The sequence below is a fragment of the Cyprinodon tularosa genome, unplaced genomic scaffold (genome assembly GCF_016077235.1).
Source record: "Cyprinodon tularosa strain WSP-4 unplaced genomic scaffold, ASM1607723v1 ctg793, whole genome shotgun sequence".
Taxonomy (NCBI): Eukaryota; Metazoa; Chordata; class Actinopteri; order Cyprinodontiformes; family Cyprinodontidae; genus Cyprinodon; species Cyprinodon tularosa.
Window position 1 is genome coordinate 203,632 of NW_024039555.1, and position 26,171 is coordinate 229,802.

General features: G+C 37.0%; 1 protein-coding gene across 1 annotated transcript in view; it reads left to right on the forward strand.

Moving 5' to 3' along the window:
- The window catches only part of LOC119773951 (cadherin-18), a 207,511-nt gene that overhangs the window by 167,925 nt on the left and 13,415 nt on the right, over window positions 1-26,171 (forward strand). The window contains exon 10 of the mRNA XM_038271191.1: window positions 423-540. Within this exon, the coding sequence (XP_038127119.1) occupies window positions 423-540 (118 nt within the window). The remainder of the gene's footprint in view (window positions 1-422; window positions 541-26,171) is intronic.

Here is a 26,171-nt window from a genome sequence, read left to right on the forward strand (position 1 = left end):
TAAAAATGCACATTCACAGACACTCTTTATCCTGTCTATTTACAAAGTTGGGTAAAACTTTTTTTCTGTTAATGTGCAAATTATTACCCAAATAGAGTAGTGACTAAATGCATCTATAAAGTTAGTTTTGTATAATACAGACCAATGGGGCTGCACAAAAATGCTACCCACACTTTTATCTTTAAGACTATTACATTTTCCATCAACCCTTAAAATGAGACAGTAAATTAGGCTGGTATAGCACATAAAATTCAAAAGTTTTCTATACTGGTACTAACATTTGCTTTGAAAACACCATTGTTTGCTAAATTCTCCTCTTGCTTCAACTCAAAACTAGTATTTAAAGCTAATGCTGTAACAATGTAAAATATTGCATTTAATGCAAAAATAGTTCTTGAATGGATATCAATTTTGTTTTCCAGGAGATCCAGACCATCACAGCTGTGGATAAGGATGACTTTGCTAATGGACAGAGGTTCTATTTTGCTTTGCCAGACCAACTTCCACTTAATCCTAACTTTACCCTGAAGGATAATGAAGGTAATTAAAGTGATCAATATGTTTGTTAGCTTTGGTTATGAGTTTTTTTCTGCAGTCTGCTCACAGCAGAGAAATCCGCATTGCTCAGGTTTCAAGCATTCAATAAGTCGTTCTGATTCCCTCACACAGTAAAACCCCATGCTTTATAACAAGTGGGTATGGGAAGCTGAAGACTCGGTGGGATCTCCTCTGATTGCATTAAACCAGAAGAGTCACAGAGCTCTGGTGTGTTTGAGCATCGTGTTGTCAAATGGATTACTCCGCTCAGCCGCTCCCTGTCGCCGCGTTCTGTACATAATAATCTGCCTGCCCGTGGCTGGCGAGTGAGCGTTGCCATGGAAACCATTTTCAGTGTCAGGTGAATATCTAGCCCCCGGGTGGTCAACAATCACAGGGCTTTTATAAGCTCTCAGCCTGAAGATCTGACGGTTACCCACTGAGAAGAGGAGTTCACAGAACTCTGGATGCCACGGCGCAGCATAAAAAATAGAGATGAAGGTCACTCTAGAGAGGTAAAGAAAAGAAATATCAGATCATGCAAGATAGGTCGCTTTATCTCCTTGTCCAATTTCTTCCCATCATAAGCCCACCTTTGCCTGCCTTCAGTTACTGAGGCAAATTTTGATGCAGCACTTAAGGACATTTCTCTTCTTTTGACCTTCATCTTATCTCAGGGTAAAAGAGATTAAAAGAAAGGCCAAAAACCAATGAGACCAGTCTACTTCAGCAAAAAATACATACCTTTAAGAAATGTTCAGTGATAGAAACTAATTAGGTATCTGATTTTTACTTAATAACCAGAAAGAAGATTATATTCAACTAAGGATTTTTTCAGCTGTTGAAGAATGTTGTTAACTATTAGGTTAATAAGGAAAACATCTTTTGATTTTATTATGTGGTATATAAATTCCTCAAAAGAAATGATGATTAGTAGCTGCAGATTCCATAAAAAATAGTTTATATATTAATTTAAGCTTTCAGAGGACTTTTGTTCAACTGTACACCCGAAGAATTACAAAACATCAGTGAGTGTGTTGATCCTCAACCTTGCAAAGATCTACAGTATGGTGATTTTATTTACGCTGATCAATTTCTTTTATTCTTCATAAAAAGAAATAAGAATAAAAGTGTGCTATTGGCGCAAGTCCTTAAGTAGAAATGTTGGTGTGAACTGATCTTACAATGTTTTTTTTTTACAAAAGAACACAGATGAGCTGAATATAGTGAAATTTATTAATTTTCACAAGGACGTTAGATTAGGACCAACCGGGTATTGATTTGGTTAGCTAGTCTCCAATCTGTTAGCATACTAATAGTATTTGGCAGGCTTTCTGTACCCTCAAATAAGTTTAATTGTCATAACTGTGATGAATGATGCTCCTTTTGGTTTAATGATTTTCAAGGTACCTCTCTGCCTTCTTGTTAACAAGTGACACTTGTAGGGTACTGGTAGTCAATAAAGCTGGTTAAAGCTGGGCTACACTATACAACATTTTTGCCATTTTCAGGCCTGTTCTTCAGTCGTGCAAGAATTTTAGGGATCGGGTCAAGTTTCAGCTTCATCATGCGACCTACGTGGTGTAGTATACTGGGGTTAACGAGGGGCAGTTAGCCTCTCACGACCACCTACCAATCAGGAATCATAATGTCGGGGAGAAAATCAAAGGTGTTTTAAATCCAGTCGGCCCTCCTAAGGTGTTCATGAGCAAATCCTTCTGTTGAAGTAGAGCTATGAGCGCCTACAAATCAATTAACCAGAACCTCACGCACTGCACATGTGCAAACAAGGGAGTTCTTCTTCTTTTCCCAGATTTACAAGTCCGACCAGCGCCATCTCCCGGCGCTGAGTCCAACATGTGTTTTTTGGATATACAGTGTGAGCAGGTAGATTGCATTAGAGTGCTGTACCGTTTAGCATATATGGTGAGTGGTTCACCTTTAAACCCTGTGGCTCGTCGTACAGTTTGAGCTGTAGCTGAATAAAATGATTGTAAAAAATTTACATCGTATCCCCAGTTCAAGGGAGAGATGATCTAAAGTGCTTTGTAATCCAGCTCCACAACTTTCTATGAAACCCTTTTAAACAGGCTTTGATCCACAGCAAAGGATGACGAATAATTACAGCAGTTATGAAAAGGTAATTTTTTTAAAACATGCATTACCTTGTTACCAGGCCTTCTGTAAAGCCTTGGGACAGATTTCTGCCCTCTAATGCAGAGAGCTGAGCAGAACATAAAGATCATATAGGATCCAAGAATAAAATGTCTTAGTTAAAAAAAAAAAGAATTGCTATCTAATTTTTATTTTTTATCCTAATGTGCAGACTTTTTTTTATAGAAAAGGAAAACAAGCTGCCTCTCTTTTGATTTATACCATTGCTGAGGATCCTGTTATAGGAAGCATCATGAACCTTTTCGTTCATGTTCGTTGTCTGACAAACATCTTGGGCTTTCACAGTTTTTTTGTATTCAGGTATGTCAGACTGAAGGGGCCTTAACACCTATGCATTCACCCTCAGATTTCTATTGGTATAACACTTTGAAACTTTGTATTTTTATCTTTCTACTTCACAATTATTCACTACTTGGTGTTATATCATCTCATAAAATCTAAAAGGTTAAATGGGAACCAATATTTTTTGTCCAGCACTGCATATTGAACTTAAGGAGTTAAGTTATACTTATTCTAGGAGTGATATTTTTCTTGTCACAATTGGTGTAATAATATGACTTTGCTGTGAAAAGCACATGCTACTTTTTATTACTTGCTTCCAAATTAGAATTTTCTTAACAGAATGACTTCTCATTTTTGCCATATGCTGTCTGCTTAACAGAATCTTGGTCACAACATCAGTCTTTCTGTATGTCCCTGTATATTGCTGGTCTTAAAATGTAAATTAAAGCTGTGAGTTCATCATATCTAAATAAAAAGGAAATGGGTTCTAAGTTTAACTTATTCTTAAATTTGATTTCCGTTTATTTTATTATCTCCGTTCCGTTGCAATGAGCTCCATAAATTTGGGAATGCACCTAATGCCTCCATTTAGCAAACACACGTTTAAAACAGAGAAAAGATCTGCTTAAAGTGCTAACTGCAAACTGTCAAATATCCAGTTTTTAATTAATAGTTATACTCAATCAAATATAGTTTTTTTCCCTTCCAAAAAACTTGAATGTATTTCATGTAAATCTGCTGTAAAGTATTCCAAAGCCCACAGGAAGGGGGCCCTTATCTGTTATCTTTTGATTTGGTGCCTTTTAATTTTGCTCTTTACCTCCTGTTGCAGACTAGCCTGCAGGGTCTTGTTTTTCTCTGATTACATTATTTGATATAATTCTGTGAGGGATGGGCAGAATTTAGCTGTTTGATTATTTTTTAGTAAAGATGTGAGAGAACAAAACGACATTGCTTGAGCTAACGTACATAGTAAAAACAGATATTGAAACCTCTTTGTTCTAAGAGTAGAATGGAAAACAGCTATAAAGCTGATTATGTCTGTACATATTCAGTACTCATGAAACCAGCTTACTTATATGTAAGTTGATTTATTCTAGGAAATATATGTCATGCTAAATATAACTATAAACGACACTGACTTATTTTCAAAAAACAGCACAGAAATGTTTTCCTCAATGACTCGGTTTCTTCATCTCTGTATATTTACATCCTTTTATATTTAAATTTAAAACTCATACAACACTGAGTTGTTTTCCGATGCTGTAACTCTACTGACTTCATACTCCCAAAGTGTTTATAGCTCATATCTTCCCTTATTTTCCAAAAAAGAGTTGCTTAAGATAAAAAAAAGGTAATTTAAAAAATATTTTTTGGATTTTGTGAAAATCCTTAATCAAAAAAAAATATTTCAACCATGAAAATCTCTATTTACCATGAATTCATACTTTCAATACTTACCAATACCATCAAATGTAAAAATATATGGTTAAAAAGAAGTTTAGTCATATCAATTTTTATATGTGTTGATATTCAAAGCAGAAATAGGTCAATCTATTCCAAATAGAATGACAGTAAGTGCAAAAAGTTTCTGCACTGCTGGACAAAAGGCATACAAGCGGACAGATAGGTAAATCATACCTGTGAGTGTTGACTCAGCAGAGATAACAACAAATGGGAAAATAAGACAGGACAATAAATTCAACACACCCCTAAAGGTCTCAAAGCTTAAATGGGTTATATTCTTGACTTTATGTTCCCATTTCAAAGAAATTTCCACTTTAAACTGATGTTGAAAGGGTACTAATTGAAAACTATAAATTTACAGAGGCAGAAAAAGAAAAGAAAATCTCAGAGGACCAAGCGAGAAAATAAGACTTTCTATGTTATAGCAGGCCCTTTAGTCTGGTATTAATGAATTATTATGCATAAGTCAACGGTGCCTTTGTACCAGGCTTATAAAATCTTGTTTTTGCATAAAACTGGCAAAATGGGACCTTTTCCTGAATAATTTTTAATTACTCTCAATCTTTAATATCAAAGCAACATGGACAGAAACACCAAAATTAAAAATGTTTAGTGTAATAGCTGTCTGGCTAAATGTTAGTTAATTGTTAGAATTGCAAATCATTCAGAACTATCCTCATTTAGAACACTAATGGGAGTGTCACATCAAATCTTTTCTGACTTCTTGTTATGAGCTGTGCTAAAAGATTACTGCTAGCATGTAAGAAAACATAAATCCATTTTTGCAATATAATAATTCTTATCAACCTCTATATTGATAGTACTGCTAACAGCTTTTTTTGTTTGTTTTACTTTCATTAAATTACAGGTTTAGTAGCTTCATCCTGGACAGAATTAGGTCTCATATTCAAAAAGCATACACTCTCTTAGCCAAGATTTAACCTAAAATGAAATATGTTTCCTTTCCCGAAAACCTGTTACCTGTACAAATAAATGAAAAAACAAAATGTAATCTTTAAGAAGGGAAAAAAAATACACAAAATATGGTTAAACATGTAATACTTTGTTGAAGCTTCATTTAATTATGATCTAGTAATGTTCTTTTCTGTTTTGAATGGCAGTTATCCATGATGTTGAAGTGGCAGGAGTTGGCCGCTCTTTGTTTTTTTTTTTTTTTGTTTGTTTGTTTTTTTCTTTCAAAACTTTGCAATTATGTTAGATTAAAGTGAATCTCCATTAAAAAGTACTGTTGAGATTACTTTACAGATCTCTAGTTAATCTCAGGACAGAAATCCAGCTAGTCTGTGGCAAAACCTTTATTCCTTTGCCAGTCTCTTGTATAAAAAAGCAGTAACTTGGCTTTATTTGCCGTGATAAGTGGGAAAAATAATATTTTTAACATGTCAGTAAGCGAGAAGTTACCCCTCAAAACATTATCCACACTGCCACTTCATTAAGATTATGAATATACAGCTGCCTTGACACCGGCCAAGCACTCAGGGATTTTTCTCTGCCATTCATAGCAGTGAAGTGAATATTTTGCTTCACAAAAGAAGAGGCCACAGTTTGGATGCACTGACTGTCCCCCGGATCAGCTTTCTCCGATTGGTTGCGCTCCACATGGAGCTAGGGAAGCTCAGATTTTCCAACTCTAGCATCTGCCATGCCTGACGCTCGAAATGCACCACAGGACCTCTCAAACCCCCGAGACTTGCGTCCGCCGTATACTCTGCATAAAAAACAGACGCCCCTGATGCTAAAATCCCAATTGGTCTGAATGCAGCAGTAGACATTTTTTTGTCATTGTGTCATTCCAACTGACAGTCCGTAAAGGTATATATATTTTAAGGAGGGTGTTGTTAAGAATGTAATTATTGCATCATATTTTCTCCACTTTATTAATGATCTTCTTTTTTGTCTTAGATTGTATATCTAAAGCCTTGAAATTCTGTATACTTCTAGTTGATGCATTTTGGCAGGTATAGATACTACCCTGCTGTTATGTTTTTTTCTCCAAAACTAGTAATACAAAAACAATTTGAATGGTTGTGCACTGTTATGCAAGTATTCCATTTACAATGGGGTTTCTTTGGTCTGAAAAATTCACAATTCTATTGAAAGGTCTTCAACAGGGGGTCTGTGACCCCTAGGGGTTCCTTAGAGGTACTGCATGAGATTCGGCGAAAGTTTTGGATGATTGGACTTTTTTATATTCCCCCCTGCAATTTATTCCACTAATTGAAATGTCTTTAAATTCACATTAACATGAATTCAACACACTTAATTACATGTCTTTCAGTCATCAATGCACACATTCAGCGACACACAGGAGCTCTTTCAAGCTGGGCACCGTTTCATTCACAACACCTGTCCCATCAACAAGGAATCCGAATCAGAAATACTTTAATCATTCCAGGGCAAAATTACTTTATTTACATTACTCCGTATGTCATAGAGTGACTATAGGACCAGTTTGATATAACACAATTTCATACAATATATATATATATCTGGGGTGTCCCCGCTCCATCTCACCATCAGTTTGGGGGTCCTTGGCCTGGAAGACTTTGAAGACCCCTGCTGTAGGAGTTTTGAACCATTATACCTGAAATTTTCTAGCTATTTACACTCTTATCAGCCCCATTCTAGTTGTATTACTTACTTCTTGGCTCTTAAATTTCCTTGACGCTCTTATCTGCATAAAGCCCCCTATGAAAAGTTAAGCTGCTGCTCCCAGGGTTTTTGTGAACTCAGTCGAATATGCTCAATTAAAGACTGCATTTGCACTTGAACTTGAGAAAGAAAAACTACAGACGTGGCATCATACTGTTGACTCCTGTGTTTGATAATTCAAGTAAGCTCTTCACACTCAAAGCAGCTTCTTTCATTGCTGTTGTCGCAGACTAACAGTTGGTGGCTAGGCTGTGCCAAGGCCTAATACCTCCTTCTGTTGTTGTGTAACTGAAGAAAATCCCTTTCAGTAACTCAGACCACTAACTCTCTCATGACCCCTTTTTCTTCTCACAAAAGTATCCCCGTTAAACTTCATTTGTGGCTGTTTCTTTAACAGTTTTAAAACATGTGTGGAATAACTTTGATCATTACTAATTTAAACTTTTGCACCTACAGCCAAATCATCCTTCCATCCGCTGTTGTTGGGGAGCTAGACAAAGTGTTGGTTATTCATACCACTAAAGGGCTTGTTATGCTTGATGCTCTTTATGCTCCGTTCCATGAGGAAAAGGAGCTGTCCATCACAGTATCTGCAGCATTTATACTCTATATGGCTTTCCCCCTGTTCTGGCCCGCTCTAGGGGGTGGCTTGTTCTGTACAGGCTGTAAGTTCACACTACCAAACTACACAAGGAAGTAGAAAATACAGTCGTTTACCACTTTATTAGATCCTCTTTATGCAGTTCGGGAGGGACAGTCATTTATTTCTTGGAGTTTTTCCACAGTGTGTTGATAGTGGTTATATTTATGAGGTAAATTACAGGATGTCTCTAGATTTTTACATTTGCAAACATTAACCAGTGGGAGCTGCTGCTCGCTCGCCATGATTTCCGCGAGGATCTATCTGCGTAGTTGAATATTTTCCTATGTGCTCTGCGCAGAGTCCGGTCAGAGGGGCGTGGAAGCCCAAAATGATGTAATTTGGAAGTGCAGATCTCACCGATGCATCAAGCATAAACCAACCTTTACTCTTATGATCTCTCAGAACACACAATATTATCTGCATCCTATTGATACCAGCTGATTGTATGGATTTCCTTTCTAGTCACAGATACTTAACCTGGTATTTGCAATGACTCCACAGGAGGGCGTTTACAAAACTGAAGTATCTGTAGGTAGGCCTAAGCACCTTCTTGGTGTCCTCTTGGTCAGGTTACTCTTGAATAAGAGATTTTAAACTCAATGATTTTTCTAACTGGTTGAGTAAAGGAAATAATACAATATCGGTTATCAGCCAAAATTGCAATACAATGAATCCCTGATATTTTCAACTCAGTTACAGTTTTCTCACAAATGACTCTTCCTAAAACTTGATTTGCAGCAGCTTTCTTAAGTTTTGAAAAATTACAAATGAGGGAATCGAAAGTTTTTATTCATTTTTTGTGGGTGTCTTGTCACACTTGTAGGCATTTTACACAGATAAGCATATCATCTACAGATGACAGGCCATATTTGCTTTACAAAAAAGTAGTGCTGTCAAAATTATCGCGTTATTATCGCGTTAACGCAAGGCCATTTTAACGGCGATAATTTTTTTAACGTGAGATTAACGCTATGTGGTTTTATGGTACAATTTTCCAAGTACATCCCGCTGCAGCCTGCGGGAAGGCGGGGCTATTTTCCCCCAGTGTATGCATTTCTCACAGGCTTCGAGAGCGGAGCTCCTCAAGGGAAAAAGACGCTCATACACTGGGTAGCACTAGTGCCTTTTCTTTAAGCCCCACCACCAACAAACAAGTTGAGTGTCTGGTAACTAGTAGCAACCTGAAATACGCTGAGAAAACAGATTACTGAGGTGAAATGGAATCTGCTACGGCACTCTTGCTGTCTGTGTACGCTACAGGTCAGTATCGTGTGTGTGTGTGTGTGTGTGTGTGTGTGGGTGGGTGGGTGCTTGTGTGTGTGTTCTCATTTTTGTTAAGAGGCTGAAAAGTAACTTTCTAGAGCATAGACTACCTCCATCTAGTGATGTCGGTCTATTGATTTTGATGTATTGATTGAAAATTGTTCATTATTATCTTGGTTAATTAACATCTAATGTTAACTCTACTAAATTTTATAGCAGTAGGGTAAAATGCTTGTCTTTGTTCAAAAGACTGTATTGACTGTAAAGACTGTCTTTTACATCAGCCTGTTTTCAGGGCCTTTTTTTTTGGCTACATATTTGTTATTTTTTGCTACATGCCTCCCCATCTTCTTGCCATATGTTTCTATGGCATAAATCAGTGTCTGTGACCTGTTTTCATTTTAAAAAAAGAACATTGGCACAAACCTAGCCTGTATGTATTTTTTGTATGTCATCGAGAGTATTTAAATGATTTTCAATCATAAAAAAAAATTGCGATTAAAATGCGATTAATCGCGAGTTAACTCAGGCATTGATGCGATTAATCGCGATTTAAAAAATTTAATCGATTGACAGCACTACAAAAAAGATATAAGACTTATTTGTAAATGCTCGATTGACGTTAGGATCCAATATCAAACATAAACAGATCTGTTTGACATCAGAAAGTGCACAGTTGCTAGTGTGATTAGATCAGTAGAAGGTCTGCGTTTCTCAGCTGCAACAGAAGCAAAGGGCTGGTGGACTCTGCTCTGGAAGGCCGTAGAAGCCCCAGGCATAAAGGGAAAAGGCATTGCAACAGGGCAGCTATTCATCAGTGAAGCAGAGTAACAGCAGAACCCAGTGCAAAAAAAAGACACAAGATTAGCCACTGCAGCCACTAATCACTAACACCTACATGCCAAACCCACCACCGACCCATGGCAAACTTGTCACCGACCCAGGACAAAACAAAAATCTCCTTGGTACCTTGGCCCCCAATGCCAAGGCAAAGAAGCCCATATATTTTATGCCACTAAGTTCTTGACTCAAATATTGGAAAACAAACCAATTTCAAATTCCACAGATTTTTTTTTGTTTGTTTTTTTTTATAAAATATACATTTTTTGACAAAGAAATCTAATTGCACATTTTTAATAGATAATTATTTTTCTTTTTTGATTCATTTTTTTTTTTTTTCAGTCAGAATTGTGGGGTCTTTTGGCAGATCTTTTTTCAAGAGCGTGTAGATGGTAATTAGAAAAAACCCCCATAGAGTTTGTACACGTGTTATTAAGTAGTACCCGTTTCGAACATTATTTGTCCTGTGTAGTGCCTTCTTAAATGATTCTGTAAAGGGTTGAAATTAACATGTTGGGTCATTCTAAAAGCACCTATAAACTATATTTCAGTAGTTATAATCTATAATGGTAAATGAATGCTAATAGTAAAGGTGCCAATTAACTGATAAATGAAAATGAAAAATCTACTTCTACTAAAAGTTTTATGTGCGTTTTTGGAGTAACTTTTGAAGTTGATATTCAGAGGAGCTACTTATAAAAAAAATATATAGACTTAAACAGATTTCTTCAGTCATTTGTATACACAAGTGAAAACACAAAAGAAATTTCGTTTAGAACATTTTTAGAATTACTTTTTGGAATTTATATTTGTTTAATCTTGAATTTGGACAGCATAATAGATTTTAGTTGTTAATATTTAAAGGTGTTTGTTTTATTTCTTACAAATCTTCAAAATCATTAAAATATAGAAAATCTCTATTAAATATGTCTTCTCAATCAATTTGTATAGTCTTTCACGTTAGGTTCAAAGTTCATACTTGCAAGATATCTGGCTTGTTCCGAATGTGTGTCTACTTGGGAGAATTTAAGATGTTATATTCCCAGCTGGCATGTAAAACATGTACTAATATTGATGGTTTAAAAAAAATATATTTAGAGAATGTATTCACTTTTATTCTCATTTTATATGAAACAGTAGCTCATGAGTCTTGTCAGGTGGTGTATGAGAGGTACGGTAATTTTTAAGAAGTGTGGCCACAGATTTGTAGGTGATTTTAAGGTCTGCATTTATAGATGATAGAGTGATAAAAACAACCTATTAGCCAAGTAATTGTCCCCTTTATATTGCCTATATTTTAAGCATTTTTTTCTTTTTTTAATTAGTTCTTTCTCTGCAGTTAACTGTAACATTGAGAAATAACCCTTATCACGACATACTCCCTAGAACTACAAACCTCAAAATGGTGCATATGATGTCAGCACCTGCTTTAACCTAGATGTGTCACCCCTGGATAAAAGCAAGAAGACCCTCCCAGTCTTTCTCTTTGAATGAATTCAATTGTGTGAAGAGAGACCTCTCACTGGCTTGAAGCACACGTGGTCCCCCAAACCAGAGGATGCTAGGCTGGACAAAGTCAAAGCTCTTTCCTTTGTCTACCCTTGCAAGGAGACTTTGACGAAGCACCTTCTACTATTGGTGCTCCCATCCATCTGATGACGATGCTCATGGGGGTGTTGCCTTCACCATCAGTGCTTTTTCCCTTTACCCTCTGCTGTGGATTACCAGGGGAGGCAGTCTTCTGCTCGGAGTTGATGGTGCAGACTGTCTGGCCAAACAATCATCAAAAATTGCTATTAACACTCGCTTTGCTGAGGACGTCTTGATTTGAGAGAATCACTAGGAGAAATGCACCTTATGCGACTGCCACCCATTTCCTTGTTGAGGACCAGCTCAAGTGAACTTTTAACTGGAGGGGGCAACAAATCACTGAGATATCTTCCCTTTTATTGAAATTAACTGATGATAACTCCAACTGCAAAAAAAGTTAAGGTTAAATTAAGGTTATTAACATTTACTTGTGGTTAATATAACACATTCTCAACTTACTAAATACTCACGTCCCAGGATAAATAAGTTAATTGTTAAATACTACACTTGGTTGTTAGTTACATCCATTAATGGCTAAGAGCTGTTAATTACAACCATTTGAGGCATTTTATTATTTCTAATTTCCGTTTAGGATGATTAAGTATATTCATAATCAAAAAGGTGTCATTGCAAAACAAAAAACAGCTCTTGTTCCTTGAATCAAATAAGTGTTTAATACTAATACAGTTTAATACACTAAAGTTTAGCTTAGAAGAATAAGTAATACCTGTTCAAATTTAGGCAGGTCAGTATGAAAGGATAGCTTAACAGCGTTGTCCACATTCATCAGCTATCACTGTCTTTTGAAGTCTTTTGAATATGATGCCACAAGCATAACACACCTCTCTTCTGGAAGATGGACCCATTCGTTTTTGCAGTACAGGTTAAGCTCCTTATATTTGAATGGGAGATGGCTGTGCACAGCTGTTTTCAGATCTCACACATGTTCTATTGGATTTAAATCTGGAATCAGGCTGTTTTGAAGCCACTTCTTTGATGTCTTGTCTGTGCTTTTGTTTTTTTTTTCCCTTTCTGAGGTCCTGAGTGCTCTGGAGCAGGTTTTCATAGGTGTCTCTGTATGTGACTGCATCCATTTTCTCCTCCATACTCATTGGTCTGCTGGTTTCCTATGTTGAAAATCCTCCCTATAGCATAAAACTACAAACACCTCCATGCTTCACTGTAGGGTTCTGGTGATGAGCGGTGCCTTGTGTCCTCCAAGAATGATGCCTAGCATCCTCACCAAAGAGTTCAATCTTTTTCTCATCACACTAGGTAATTTTGTTTCTCATGGTCTGAGAGCCCTTCAGCCACCATTTGACAAACTCAAGACAGGCTGCCATATGCCTTCTAGCATGAGTGGCTTTTGTCCGGCCACTATACCATACAGGCCTGATTGGTAGAACGCTGCAGAAATGTTTGTCCTTCTGGAAAGTTCTCTTCTTGCTGGAGCTCTGACAAGGTGACACTTATCACCTCCTGTTTAAAGCTCTTCTCCCGGATTGCTCAGGCCAGCCAGCTGTAGAAAAGGTCCAGCTGATTCCAGGTCCTTTTTTTTTGTTAAAAATAAAGGCCACTGTGCTAAATGAGTATTTTGGAGCATCAGAAATTCTTCTCTGTTTCCCTCTTTTCTTCCCTGTCTTAGAGGTTTAGAAGCAATTCCTATAACTTCTTGGTTGGTTTTAAGGCTCTGACACACACTGTAAACTGTGGGCTGTATATAAACAGGTTTCTTTCTTTCCTAATCATTTCCTAATCAACAGAATTTATCCCACGTGGAATCCATTTAAGCTTCCCCATAAGGATGATCAGTTGACAAAATTTGCCTCTCTGCTTAGTGTTGAGCTTTATAGTTCTTAGTTTTCTGTTTCAGTTATTTGAAACAATCTACAAAAAGATACATTGACTAATTGGGATATTATTTGCAGAATTTTGTAAGAAGCGATTAGATTCTACTATTTGGAATAAGACTGTAACATAACTATAGGTACATAATGTGCAGTGCTGTGATTACTTTCCAGATGCACTGTATAGACCATGCTCTACAGTGACTCGCTCTTTGATCATGTTACATATCATATTCAATCACAGTGTCATCTTAAAAGCCAATTACACTGATGCTATTATGTATAAATAAGCCACATATTTAAACCTATCACTTGATTTTTGACAGCAATTTCTTCCCATGTGCATAGAAAGGATCCTATAATATTCCACTTAATAGGCCTGTGAGGAGAGGATGGCTGTCAAACCTGTACGTGGGATGTCCAATTAGCTTTTATGTCATGCACACTTTACTCACAGTTGATTTCCCAACACTTAATGATCTATTGAAAGAACATGGGTTGTGTAGAGGGGGAGAATAGATTGAAGCATGCTGCTGACATCAACATCACAGAAATTAGAAAACAATAGATTACCTTTTGCTCAAATTACAGAATTTCTAACTTAGATTTTTGGCTTATTTATTTAAAAAAAAATCCCTTTTACAAGATCATTTTCCAAATCTGCTCATATAGAAAATCAAATTAGCTCACCGCCGACTGACTGAAAATGATCATATGTATATGTGTGTCAGTGCATCCAGAAAGCCCATTGGCCAACTTATACTCATTTTATTATTATTTAGCTATGACAAGACCATTTTATTTGTACAGGACATTTCAGTAACAAGACAATTCAATTTGTTCAATTCAGTGTTGTACACAAATATTTGAAACACAGAGGGGAAAGTTAGTTGCATATTAGAGGCAGGTAATTAAAAGTTGGATTATAAACATAAATGATTAATATATCATTAAATGGTCTAGAAGGTAAAAGGCACCTCTAAATAAATGGGCTTTTAAACTAAAGCAACTTACGGGATCAGTATCTCTACAGGCATTGATGAGTTTGTCCAGATTAAGAGGGCGTAAAAATGTAAGTTTCTTCTTCATGTTTGGCTTTGGTTTGGGTCTGTGGAGTTGACTTGACCCAGCCACCCTTTTAGCCATGGCATATATGCTGCTTACATTATTATTATTAATTCTTATGTTTCTGGTGATAATAAAGAAGAAGGACTCTCCTTTCATTTTTTTTATTGAAGGAATTAGCTCGGCTGCTCAGTGGCACTGCCTTGCAACAAGAAGGTACTGGGTTCGATGCCTGGGGCCTTTCTGCATGGAGTTTGCATGTTCTCCCTGAGCATGCGTGGGTTCTCTCCGGGTACTCTGGCTTCCTCCCACAGTCCAAAAACATGACTGTTTGGTTAATTGGCTTCTCTAAAGTCCCCTTAGGTGTGAGCGTGTGTGTGAATGGTTGTATGTCCTGTTTGTCTCTGTGTTGCCTTGCGATGGACTGGCGACCTGTCCAGGGTGTACCCAGCCTCTCGCCCTTAGACAGCTGGAGATAGGCACCAGCACCCCTCACTACCCCACTTAAGATAAGTGTGTTAGAAAATGGATGGATGGATTGAATTAGCTCCTGTTGCCAATGGCCTATGGCTGCAAACAGAATGGATTCTCAGCTGAAAGCTACACTAAGTAGCAACTAAATCTCTCCTGAGAAGTCTGTGCTTGCTGGACAAAGCCAGACTACCTTTACTACGATTCAGAAGGAACCGATCATAGTGACCGCCTTTTCCTGTGATTCAAACCAAGTTGAACGCAGTGTTTCCTGCTGAAGCAGATGAGAGCTAATAAAGCTCAAGTTGACCTTCACCTAACAGCTGGCTGAACCGCTGTTTCCTGAGGAGCCGTTAGAAGCCTCTGACCCGTTCCATACTGGTCCTGCTGCTGCCTGAGACGCCGCCGCTTGCTTGAGCCACCATCACCTGCCCACCATCACCTTGAGCCACCATTACCTGCTACAGCTCAGGTAGCAGCCGCTACCTGAGCTGTAGCTACTAGCTAACTGTCATAGCTAAAGGGAGACGTTCCTGGCTGCTGTGAGTTATAAAATGAAGTCCTGCAAAATTGCCTCTTGAGAAGAAAAGTCCCCTCCATTCCACTAAGCAAGAACAGTAACATCCATTGTTCCCTCTTTCCATCTGATGCTTAACAGGTGCTTTGCTTGGGTGATTAGATAGTTGTGCATGTGTTCGTGTTTTATCTGAAAGATGCTGATGGTTTAAATAGTTCTGAACTGAATGCTAATGCTCACTGAGCCGACAATGGGCAACCAACATTGTCTTACCATCTGGGTCTGGAGAGACTGCTACTGTGGACCGTCTAGCATAGTTAGCTCCTTCACGTTGTAGAGGCCACGTTGTAAGCTTTAACTTTTCCTTTATTTCAGCTGGACCCGCCCGGACCAGACCCTCAGGGGCCAGCTAATCTAACCCATTCTCTTTCAGCTTAATTTTATTTTAATGCATTCCTTAGTCTCTGGTCATTTTTCACTGTAAAACCAAATTAAACTGCACCATTTTGACTGAATTTAATATCTTTTTGCCAGGGTTTAGTAACAGTCATGTGCTGCTATTTTAAAGGACACCTTCAATGCATTAAGCCTTTAAACTTGAACATTCCTCAGAGACCCTTGAACAGACTTTTAAACCCCTTTTTCCCTTTTTTATTTGCTGTATTATTTATTATTATTTTCAGCAGTATTTAGTGCCTGCATAGTTATTAAACATATTAATACTGTGTGATTAGATTTAGCTGATAAAGCTACCATTGTATAATTTAACCTGTGGTTTTTTGTGTTTATTTTATACACTGAACGATTTATTACTCAGGCTTGATTCACTCTTCTTTTGTTGGCATCCAAATGAACAGAAACACATTTATTTGGTTGGTGATTAATAACTCTGCTGATAGCCATAGTCTAAATTATTAAACTGGTTAGGGAACTGGATTTTAAACAGCCAGTCCAGGAGTCCAACCTTTTATGTAAAACTCTTAGAACCCTGGTAAGGAAATAAATTACAGTTGCAATCATTTGACTAAAGGTCATTAATTGGTTTTACAAGTAATTTTGAATAAACTATAATTAAATACAACTTCCAGTTCCAGTTATTTAATGTATTCATAATCTTCTGATAAACTGTGCTATGGTTAAAAAAAGTACTGAAGCCAGATGTAATAAAAGACTTTCCGGCTAACATATATTGTCTATATTATTTAATCTGGAAATAAACTTTAACTTCAGATATGAACAGTATTTGTAAGAATACAACCATAACATAACCAAGTTATTTCTCAACATTTTGAACAGTTTTAACTTTAACACGAAGCAGACAAATTATAACATACAAATGAGAATATTATATACATATTCTTCCAGAACAGGTTTTCCACAGTTCTTTATGTCACATTTTAAGTAAGGACTGAAAAGCTACAGATTCAAGTCATTGGCACCTACTCACTCCCACCAAAGTTTACAAAAAATGCAAGCAAGGGAATGTGTAGGCAACTGTGAATACTGTAGAGCTGTATTTGCGTCGTGTCTGTGTGTTATTGATTCATTCATTTTACTATTTTCAGTTCTCATGATCTGAAAGTTAACTTTGTAGCAAAAACTTATTTTAAGTTATGGATTTGATATTGCTGAAAGATGTAAATAAGATATGTACCACACAATATTCTGAAGTTCCAATTTTTGTGAATATATTAATCTTCAATTATATTACAATTTTAAACTTAGAAGAAACAAGTGCGATGTTTATTTTTAATTATGAATTTCTTACTTCTTATTTATTTATAAGTAAATAATTCCAAGTGTAGTGTTTAATGTATTCAGTCCCTCTGTGGTACATTTCTGGTTTGTTGATATATCTACTGCCAACTGGATAAAGGCAGAGCGACACATGATGGAGATTGTTGTAACTAAACCCTAAATCAATGTTTTTTTTTTGTTAATAAACATATTAACGGGACCTTGGGTGTGCTATCCATAATGTAACTGTTTCACTGAGATTATTTATTCATATCAAACTTACTCTCGCTTTCCCTTCTCCAGACCACCACATCATGCTCATCCCTACACATCTTGTTTATGGCACTGGTGACCCTTTTTCAGACTTTTTCTGGGAGCAGGGTTATGCTTTTTCTTTGGGTTTAGTTACACTTACAGTAGACTCAGAGAACATGGAAGAAGTACACAGAAAACTGTATGTCTCCAACAGTAGAATCGTGCAAGAAACTTAAATACTTTTGTGATGTGTGCAGTGAAATGGCAAGCAGATCTAAAGAACTGGGGGGAAAAATCTAATGAAATCACAGAAACACTGAATAACTAGAAGGAAAATGAAGACTAAGTAAACCGAGCTTAAATAGAAGAATGACAAAATAACCTTAAATAACCTAAAATAGAAGCCCCAACATACAAAGCTCAGACAAAAGAAAATTGCACACTCATTGGAAACTCGACAGAATTCTTCTCCCAGAGGATGGATTTCTAACACCCAATTAGCCTTTATACAAAAAATAAATCTCAGCCTAGGCAGGCCAAGGGGATATTTGGAACAGTGTTCAGCCACTTAAAGCTCAACTACTGATTTTGGCTCATTGACGAAGCTTCCCCTGAGAATAAGATGCATAGTGACACTAGTGTTCTTAAGCAGATACAGAGGAGCAGTATAGCCGTGGGCCAATCATGAAAAGAGCCATCACCAAGTTGCATATATTGTGCTTTTTACATCTGTATTTTCAAGTGCCCCTTTTGACACACCCTTGCTGTGGGATTTAGTTTGTTTTGCTGATTAAGGTTAACTAGTTTTAAGTGTTTGTAAAACAATTTTTGCAACAGAATTGTATGTAGCTCCATTCATTGTCCATCTGTTCTGAACAGCTTCTTTGTTTATGAGGGAAAAACATCCCAAAAGCACAATTCTGCCATGACCCGATGTCATTTCGGAGATTATTGGGTAACAGTTTTTTGCTAATATAGCATTTTTACAAAAATTGTTTGTGTGTCTCATTTTTTAAATTTTGATATCAAAGCAAATTCAATTATAAATCAAGTTGCCCAGAGTCAGTTCTCGAGGGCCGCTGTCCTACAGGTTTTAGATGTTTCCTTGCCTTATCACAGCTGATTCTGATGATTGCAGTTCAGCCAAAGCCTGTTAATCAACAATCAATAAAAATTAGTGGTGCAGGAGCAGGGAAACCCCTTAAACCTGCAGGACAGCGGCCCTCGATGACCGCATTTGGGCATCCCTGCTGTACATGAAGGCATTGTTGTCTTCTTTCATAAATGGTGTTTCTCCTGCAAAAATTTTATAAAGACTGAATTATTTAGGAATGTAAACAATGAACACAGAGAAGAGACATTTATGAGGACATGATACAAAACATGATACAAAACTTGTAAAATCCACAATAAAATGTTGCTAGATACATAAATTGTAAAAAAAAAAAACGACCGCAACTCAGAATTCCAATGTTATTTTGTTAATCTAGCATCAAGAAACTAAAATCTATACAGCTGATCTTTGAAGGTGTGTCATCCCAAGAAAAAAAATCTACAATTATTTTGCAATGCACATTTACTCTTCTCACTGTAGTGATGTTTGGGTAAAGCGAAGCTATCCGCCACCACTACCTCAGTGCAGAGAAGTACTAACAGCATTCAGGGAAAGCTCTCACTTAGCGCATACCGATTCCTGTGTGTTGTAAAGTGGAAAATTCAAAGAAATGTACAAATTAAGCAAATGTATATCTTGGTTTCTGCAAAATACTTGTCTGGGACTATTTTTTCAGTTTTTTGTTTTTTTGTGTGCGTGTTAGAACAGTCAAACGTTTGAATTTTGGAACTTTGTCTTCTCATGTGTGGATGCAGTTCAGCTGCAGATGGTCTGTCTAACCAAGGCATTAATCACTCTCACTCTGAAATCACAAGGCCCTCCTCCTCTCACCTGCAATGAGACATGGGTTCATGTGAATTACCATAACATAATGGATGTGAACTTCCTCTCTGTGGTTAGTACAAGGACCTGTACATACACACCAACCAGATTTTTTTTTTCCCTCAGCCTCTATCATCACCCCGTCTGCTCTCTGCTTTCTGGTTAGACATCAGACCTACAAATACCCATCTCTCTTCTGTGCTGTTTGTGTCTCTCAAAGCCTCCACCCATCTGCGTGCTGATGTGGTGAATGCTAGCTTAATAAAGCTTGAAGTGTGTGTTGTCTCTCCAAATGTCGATCATTCTAATTATTCATAGATGGAGCTGAGATTGGTGTGGGAGGCGAGGTCTCAGAGCTGCAGCAGCAGCTCGATAGTACAGCATGGCGGAGGTGTTTTATCCGATGGATGGGGAAAGGTTGCCCTGCTGCACGATTCAGCATTTTCATAACTTAAATAGCATGAACATACAGATCAGTCTGCAATGTGTCAACTGTCAATTTTTAGTGAGTCGTGTGCAAAACCAAAGCTATCATTCAACCAAAATGACTTAAACTCTTTATGTTATCATAAGTCTTTTATAAAGGAAAGAAAAAGTAAATCAGACAAGCTCTGGGCAGCAAAGAAAAGGAGTAAAAGCTGAGCCCATATCTATTTCTAGGAGAGAAACAGAACTACACACTAAAAAACAGGCCCAACTCCATAATCCAAAATCAAAAGTTTTGATCGCAGCAGCCCAGCTGGTATTTTTCTCTAAGTGTCACAGCCCAACAGGAATAGACCAAATGAAGCTACTTTGACATAAATATGAAGATTGGTGATTAGTATTTTATTGCCCCAGCAGAACCTCACACTGATTTTTTTTTAACTATATTTTCAGTTAATGCACCTCTGCATCACAGTTACTGTCACTACTAAAATTCCTATTAAACATATTTAAAAGGAAGGAAGTTTTAGACATTCTTTAACCTGATCAGAATGGCTTCTAACATTTCATTAGTAATCCACAGTGTTGGACAACTTAAAGAAAAAAAAAATAAATTAGGTAAGTAACTGTTTTTCAACATTATGAAATTAACTATGTTCACTGGCACAATTAACTATCACTTTACCTAAAAATATGTTTTATAAGTAAAAACCTTTTGGTTTGCATCTTAATGAAACTTTCAAATAGTCTAATATTTATTTAAAGACTTAATGTAAGATTAACTAAAAATACATTTAGCAGGCAAGTACAAACAGAAAACACTATACTGTTCTGAGAAATACAATTTATATTTAAGAACATTTTATTAATTTTTTTTATTTTTTTCTTCTTTGGCAGTGTCTGAATGTCTGCCCTTATCACTACATAGGGCAGATTGCAGTGGTTATGCCATTTTAGGTGAGCGTTGAACATCTATTGGATGAAAAAGTAGTGGACTCAAAATTTCCCACTATGCACATTGAAAAGTAGTGATCATCCATGGTCACTAGACGAGCTGATTTATCCGGGAGTGCTTTGCGAGAGCTCTCCTCGCAAAACGTCATGGGATTTGTTGTGCCGGCAACAAAAAAAGATGCTGCAGGCACCGTCCAGTGAGGCGGAGTTACGTGACCAATGGGGAGTAAAACGTAGCGATCATCTCTCCGAAGTCAATTAACTGAGTTAACTACAATGTCCACTATATAGTCTTATAGTCCACTATATAGCATGGCGGGATTTAGGGATGAGGGCGGACGTTCCGACACAGCCACTGAAATTGCTTATGGGAGAAAGAAGTTTTATGGTTTTGTTATGCCTAAGCAACATGCAAACCTGTAATCAGTTTTAATAGCCTGGTAAATAAATCTGGTTTTCCTGTTAATCATCTAAGAACAGCAGGAAATCATTCTGCTTTCCTGAACAAACACATAGTACATGGATTTGGTATGAAAATAGGAACTTTGTTTTGCTAAGTCCATGTAAGCAATTTGTAAAGGATTGTTTCTTAGATCTGTCGGTCAGAATGAACCAGTGTTTATGACTTTCAGGAAATGTTTGGATCTTGATGCCAATGTAGACCATGAGATTAGACTTTGCATAAAAGAATGGGAAGATCTGTTGGACTTTATGAGCTTCTGATGACATTGTATGCAGTATATGCTGAAAAAAGACCCTCCAAGTGTTGCTTCTGTGGGAGAACTGTGTCGGCCTTTTGTTTATTTAAACCTATTTGTGATCGCTTGCCCTCCCCTTTACTTACAACTGATGTAAGAACAGCTTTGTACCCAGGGCATAGGTGAAATTTCCCACATGGAGGATATATAGAATATTCAAGCATATTTAATAATTAATGCATGTTTGTGTCCCAAAGGAGCATTTACCCCTACAAATATGTAGCCACAGCTGCCTTGTTACTTAACCTAAAATCTGTCAGCTATCCAGGAGGGGCCTGGCCTTTTTATATGCCTTAAGACACAAGCTGTTTATAAAATAATAAGCACACATAGTTGAAAACTTGGGATGTTGAATTCTTCGCAACAGCTTAGATAAGAGTATGGGCTGATTTTATTTAAACTGTCTTACCCAAGCAGGCAGCTGTTTTTCATTGACTTTTCTGCATTTTAATGCTTAAAACAACCACAAAAAAAGGAATCTAGTTAAAGGCATTACTCTAAATTATTCAGTCTTAGATTTTACTGCAATAAAATAGAGATATTGTTTTCACGCAGGTAAAACATCTTTCTGATAGCAATAATATTTATGTAAATATTATTGCAAAATTTATTTTATTTTGTATACTACAGCACTAAAAAATTCAAAATAAAAGAAAAAAAATAGCTAATGACTAAGTTTAGTTAACACAACCCACTGTCAGAAGATGTTTGAACAACTGGGTGTGATACATTTCCATTTAAATTATTCTGTTTGGAAATAGTCAGCACAAGGAAACATGTAGCATTAAAAGGATCACTAATACTTTGCAGATTCAATTTATATTTAAAATCATCATAAAGGATATTCTTAGTAAAGCGCATTGTGTTAGCCTAGGGAAAAAAAAAAAAAGAAATTGGTCTGTTTTTCTGAATTAAAGAGATCATGTTTCCAAAATTGTAGGTGACCGCAGACAGGAGGCCTCTGATTGGTCAAATCTACCTCTGCTCTATGCGTATTTCCTGTTTGGTACCTTACCGGGTGGCTTTGTTTGTGTGATCGCCATTGTGGAAAACGACTCGTGAAGATATGAGGAGGGCGAGAACGCTGGGACCCTTTTTCCACTTTGAGCCCCTCTTATTGACCCTCATGTCCCTCCGTTGTCACACAAACTTGCCCACACTTCCTCACCGCCTCGCCTGTATCTAGACCCACAGCTAGTTTGTGATTGTTCCTCTTGCGTTGCAGCATGGAATAACATAGCGCAGACCTCGCTTCAAAATTGGGCATAAATCAAAAATACCTGCAACAAGCTCACTACGACACATGGCTGTGGGATTATACACAGCGCTTTAAGACCATGTCTTTTGTGACTGTAAATGTATTTTTATTTGTATTGTAATTTTGTGAAGCAATTTGTGACCTCTATGTCAGTGAAAGGTGCTATATAAATAAACATTACTTACTTACTGCTTTGCTTTTTGGTCCCTTCAAACCCCCATCACCAAAAATAGATATATTGACAGTAGGACTGTGGACGTTTTCTGTGCTATCCTATGCTCTGGACTACAGCAACTTTGAATTACAGTGTACAAACTATGAGTCTTTTTCATTTATATATTTTTGCATCATGAAAGAAAAAAGCAATGTATTAAAGTTGACCAACAGAGTGAGAGGGTAGACGTATATCAAGACCAAATCCTTGGGTAAAACAAACAAATGTAAATAACCACAAAACAGGATTAAATCATGGGTGAATGGACGTTTGCTCAAATTCCTAGAAGGCACTGACTTTGGCTGTTGAACATGCTTTGACCATTTTAATAGTTACTTACAACTAAAGATATCCCTTTTCACACACATTTATGCTCACTCTCTGGTAACATCCTCCCCACCATCACCACCCAATTTTTTTTTACTTTTTAGTAATAGTTTTGGGAAGTGGCAGCCTAGTGGTTAGGACATTGCGCTTGGAACCCAGAGGTTCCGAGTTCAAGCTCCACTCCCAGACTGCTGCTATGGGTCCCTGAGCAAAGGATCCGCTGCGCAGTGGCAGCTCACTGCTCCCCAAGGGGATGGGTTAAATGCAGAGAGTTAATTTCGTTGCTCTGTAATTGTGAGAGTGTAATGACAATAAAAGCTGGGGAAAATAAGTAAACTGATGTTCGACCAGTTTTCATTACCCCAGCTTTGTTGTACCACTGAGTTTGACATGTCTGAGCATGACTTACAGTACCCACGCCTTAATATGTCTTTTTTTTGTCACACATCAAACTAATGTACTGTATATATCAGTTAAAATACATCCTGTGTAAATACAAATAGCAGGTTTCAAATTAGAATATTAATTCTTCCAAAAAATATGGAAATTTAACTGTTATATGTGAAATTATAATTGCCTCCTGAGCTTAATAACAGGTTATGTCAAATCACCTGCCATTAAAGGAATAGTACACCCAAAACATGATTAGCCTTCATTTTCTACTCACCCCCATGCTGAACAACGCCCTGGAGTACTTTTTTGATATCTCAAATGCATCTGGAGATCTGGGAGGCTTCTTGCTGTCTGCTGACATTCAAATAATGGAGGTCTATAGTGCCCGAGACAGAAAGGTCCATAAAAGTCCACAAAAAACGTGTCAATATTCCTCCATACTGCTCGTCCAATGTATTCCAAGTGTCCTGAGTGGGTAGCATCCCGACACGTTCACGACGCTACGGAAGCCAGCAGACCAAACCAGATGAAAGTGCGCATTCAGCGTCTGCTCTGCCAATAATGCAAGCGTAGAAGAAGAAATGTGCTGTTTACCTGTGCAAAGAAAGAAACAACGAAAGAAAAATGTCTGAGGACTTCAGTGTTGAGGAAGAGCACGAGTTCTTTGCTGAGCTGAATGCGCACTTTCATCTGGTTTGGTCTGCCGCGGTTTCCGTAGCGTCGTGAACGCGCTTTCAGGAAATCCTATACACTACTGTTTATGCTCTAAAAACATTCTAAATGACTTCGTTTCGAGTAAATTCTGGATGCTACCCACTCAGGACACTTGGAATACATTGGACGAGCAGTATGGAGGAATATTGAAACGTTTTTGTGGACTTTTATGGACCTTTCTGCCTCGGGCATCATAGACCTCCATTATTTGAATGTCAGCAGACAGCAAGAAACCTCCCAGATCTCCAGATGCATTTGAGATATCAAAAAAGTACTCCAGAGTGTTGTTCAGCATGGGGGTGAGTAGAAAATGAAGGCTAATCATGTTTTGGGTGTACTATTCCTTTAAATGTTTGTAAAAAGTGGCATGGGTCTTTTCATCACTGTTAACAGACTAGAATTGTTTTAACTCAGCCTTATTGCTGGGTTTTTGAGGATGAAGGAACTTTTTTATGTCACACTGTAGTATCCTAACTGGTTTCCTGGCTTTAATAGAATAAATTTAACAAGGTTAAAGTTTTAAGGCAATAGCATCAGTCATATTTTGATAGGATCAAAGTTAAATGGTATTTTTGACCACATTTTAAAAAGATACTATAATTACTCTGTTACTTCAAATTTTATTAGAATTAATCATTGTGATTCCATTTGAAATGAATCCAAATATATAAAAATCCTGAATTGAGAATGTACATTGACATATTCCAAAGAAAATCTTTATTTTATCTTTTCTCTTTACTCCAAAGACATAAAACTAGTGTCGTATTTATATTGTTTTTTTGTTTTTATTCTAGTGTTGCAGTCAAGACCATACCAGCCAATACCAAGGAGTACCGAGACCGATACAAGGCCAAGGCCTTTAGAGGCCTCTTGGTCTTGGTCTGGAACTCAGCCTCTAAAGGTCTTGGTCTTGTCTCGGTACTCCTTGGTCTTGGTTGATGTGGTTTTTAATTCAGCACTACTAAAAACATCAGCCTTTTTAAAACTCAATATCTTATTTGGTCAAAATTAATTTATATTTTAAGACTTCTAAAGAGCTGTCTCTTTAGTTTTTACAAATAGATAAGTCAGAGTTTCTAAAGTTTTTTTTTTTTCATTAGAGGTTTCAGACATTTTGCAGTTCTATCGATTACTATCTTGTTCAATATTGAGTAGAACCCTTAATTTTTTGTTCATGTTGTTGCATCACTGGCCACACCAATATCAATTTTCAGCCATTGGGGTCAAATTCACCAACAAATGGCAGTAACTTCAAATGCTCATGCACCCCTATCACCATTTGACTTAAAGTAGCAGGTTATTTAGAAAATAATTATTTCAGTCACTTATTCATTATAAGGGATTTTTAATTTTAGGTAAAATAAAATTATTATTTTGAAGCCAGAAATACTATAATTCAGTTGGATCAGCATAATGTTTAATTTTAACTAAATTATCTTGAAATGTCACTTCAGCAGAGAGCCACAAGGGGCTCTATAGTTAACTTAATATGTTTTAAATTTTAACTATTATCATCTTTTTTTTTGGTTTTATGCATTTTGTGCTCCCATGAAAAAATTCTGGCCTTACAATTGGACACCCTTAATTTTGGAAACACCAGTAGAAAATATTAATAAAAATTCAATTAAAAACAATGTGCCCCTCAGTGATATTTTAAATAACTACCAAAAAATTCACTTTCCTTATTTAGCTTTGTTTTTAGGCATCTTCTTTATCATTAACATAACATTTTTATGAATTATGTGTGAGTTTTCAGAGAGGGTGAATTTTTACCTGTTTTTTATTGAGTTGAGTTGGGCAGGTCAGTCAGCTCTGATGAACCTGTCAAT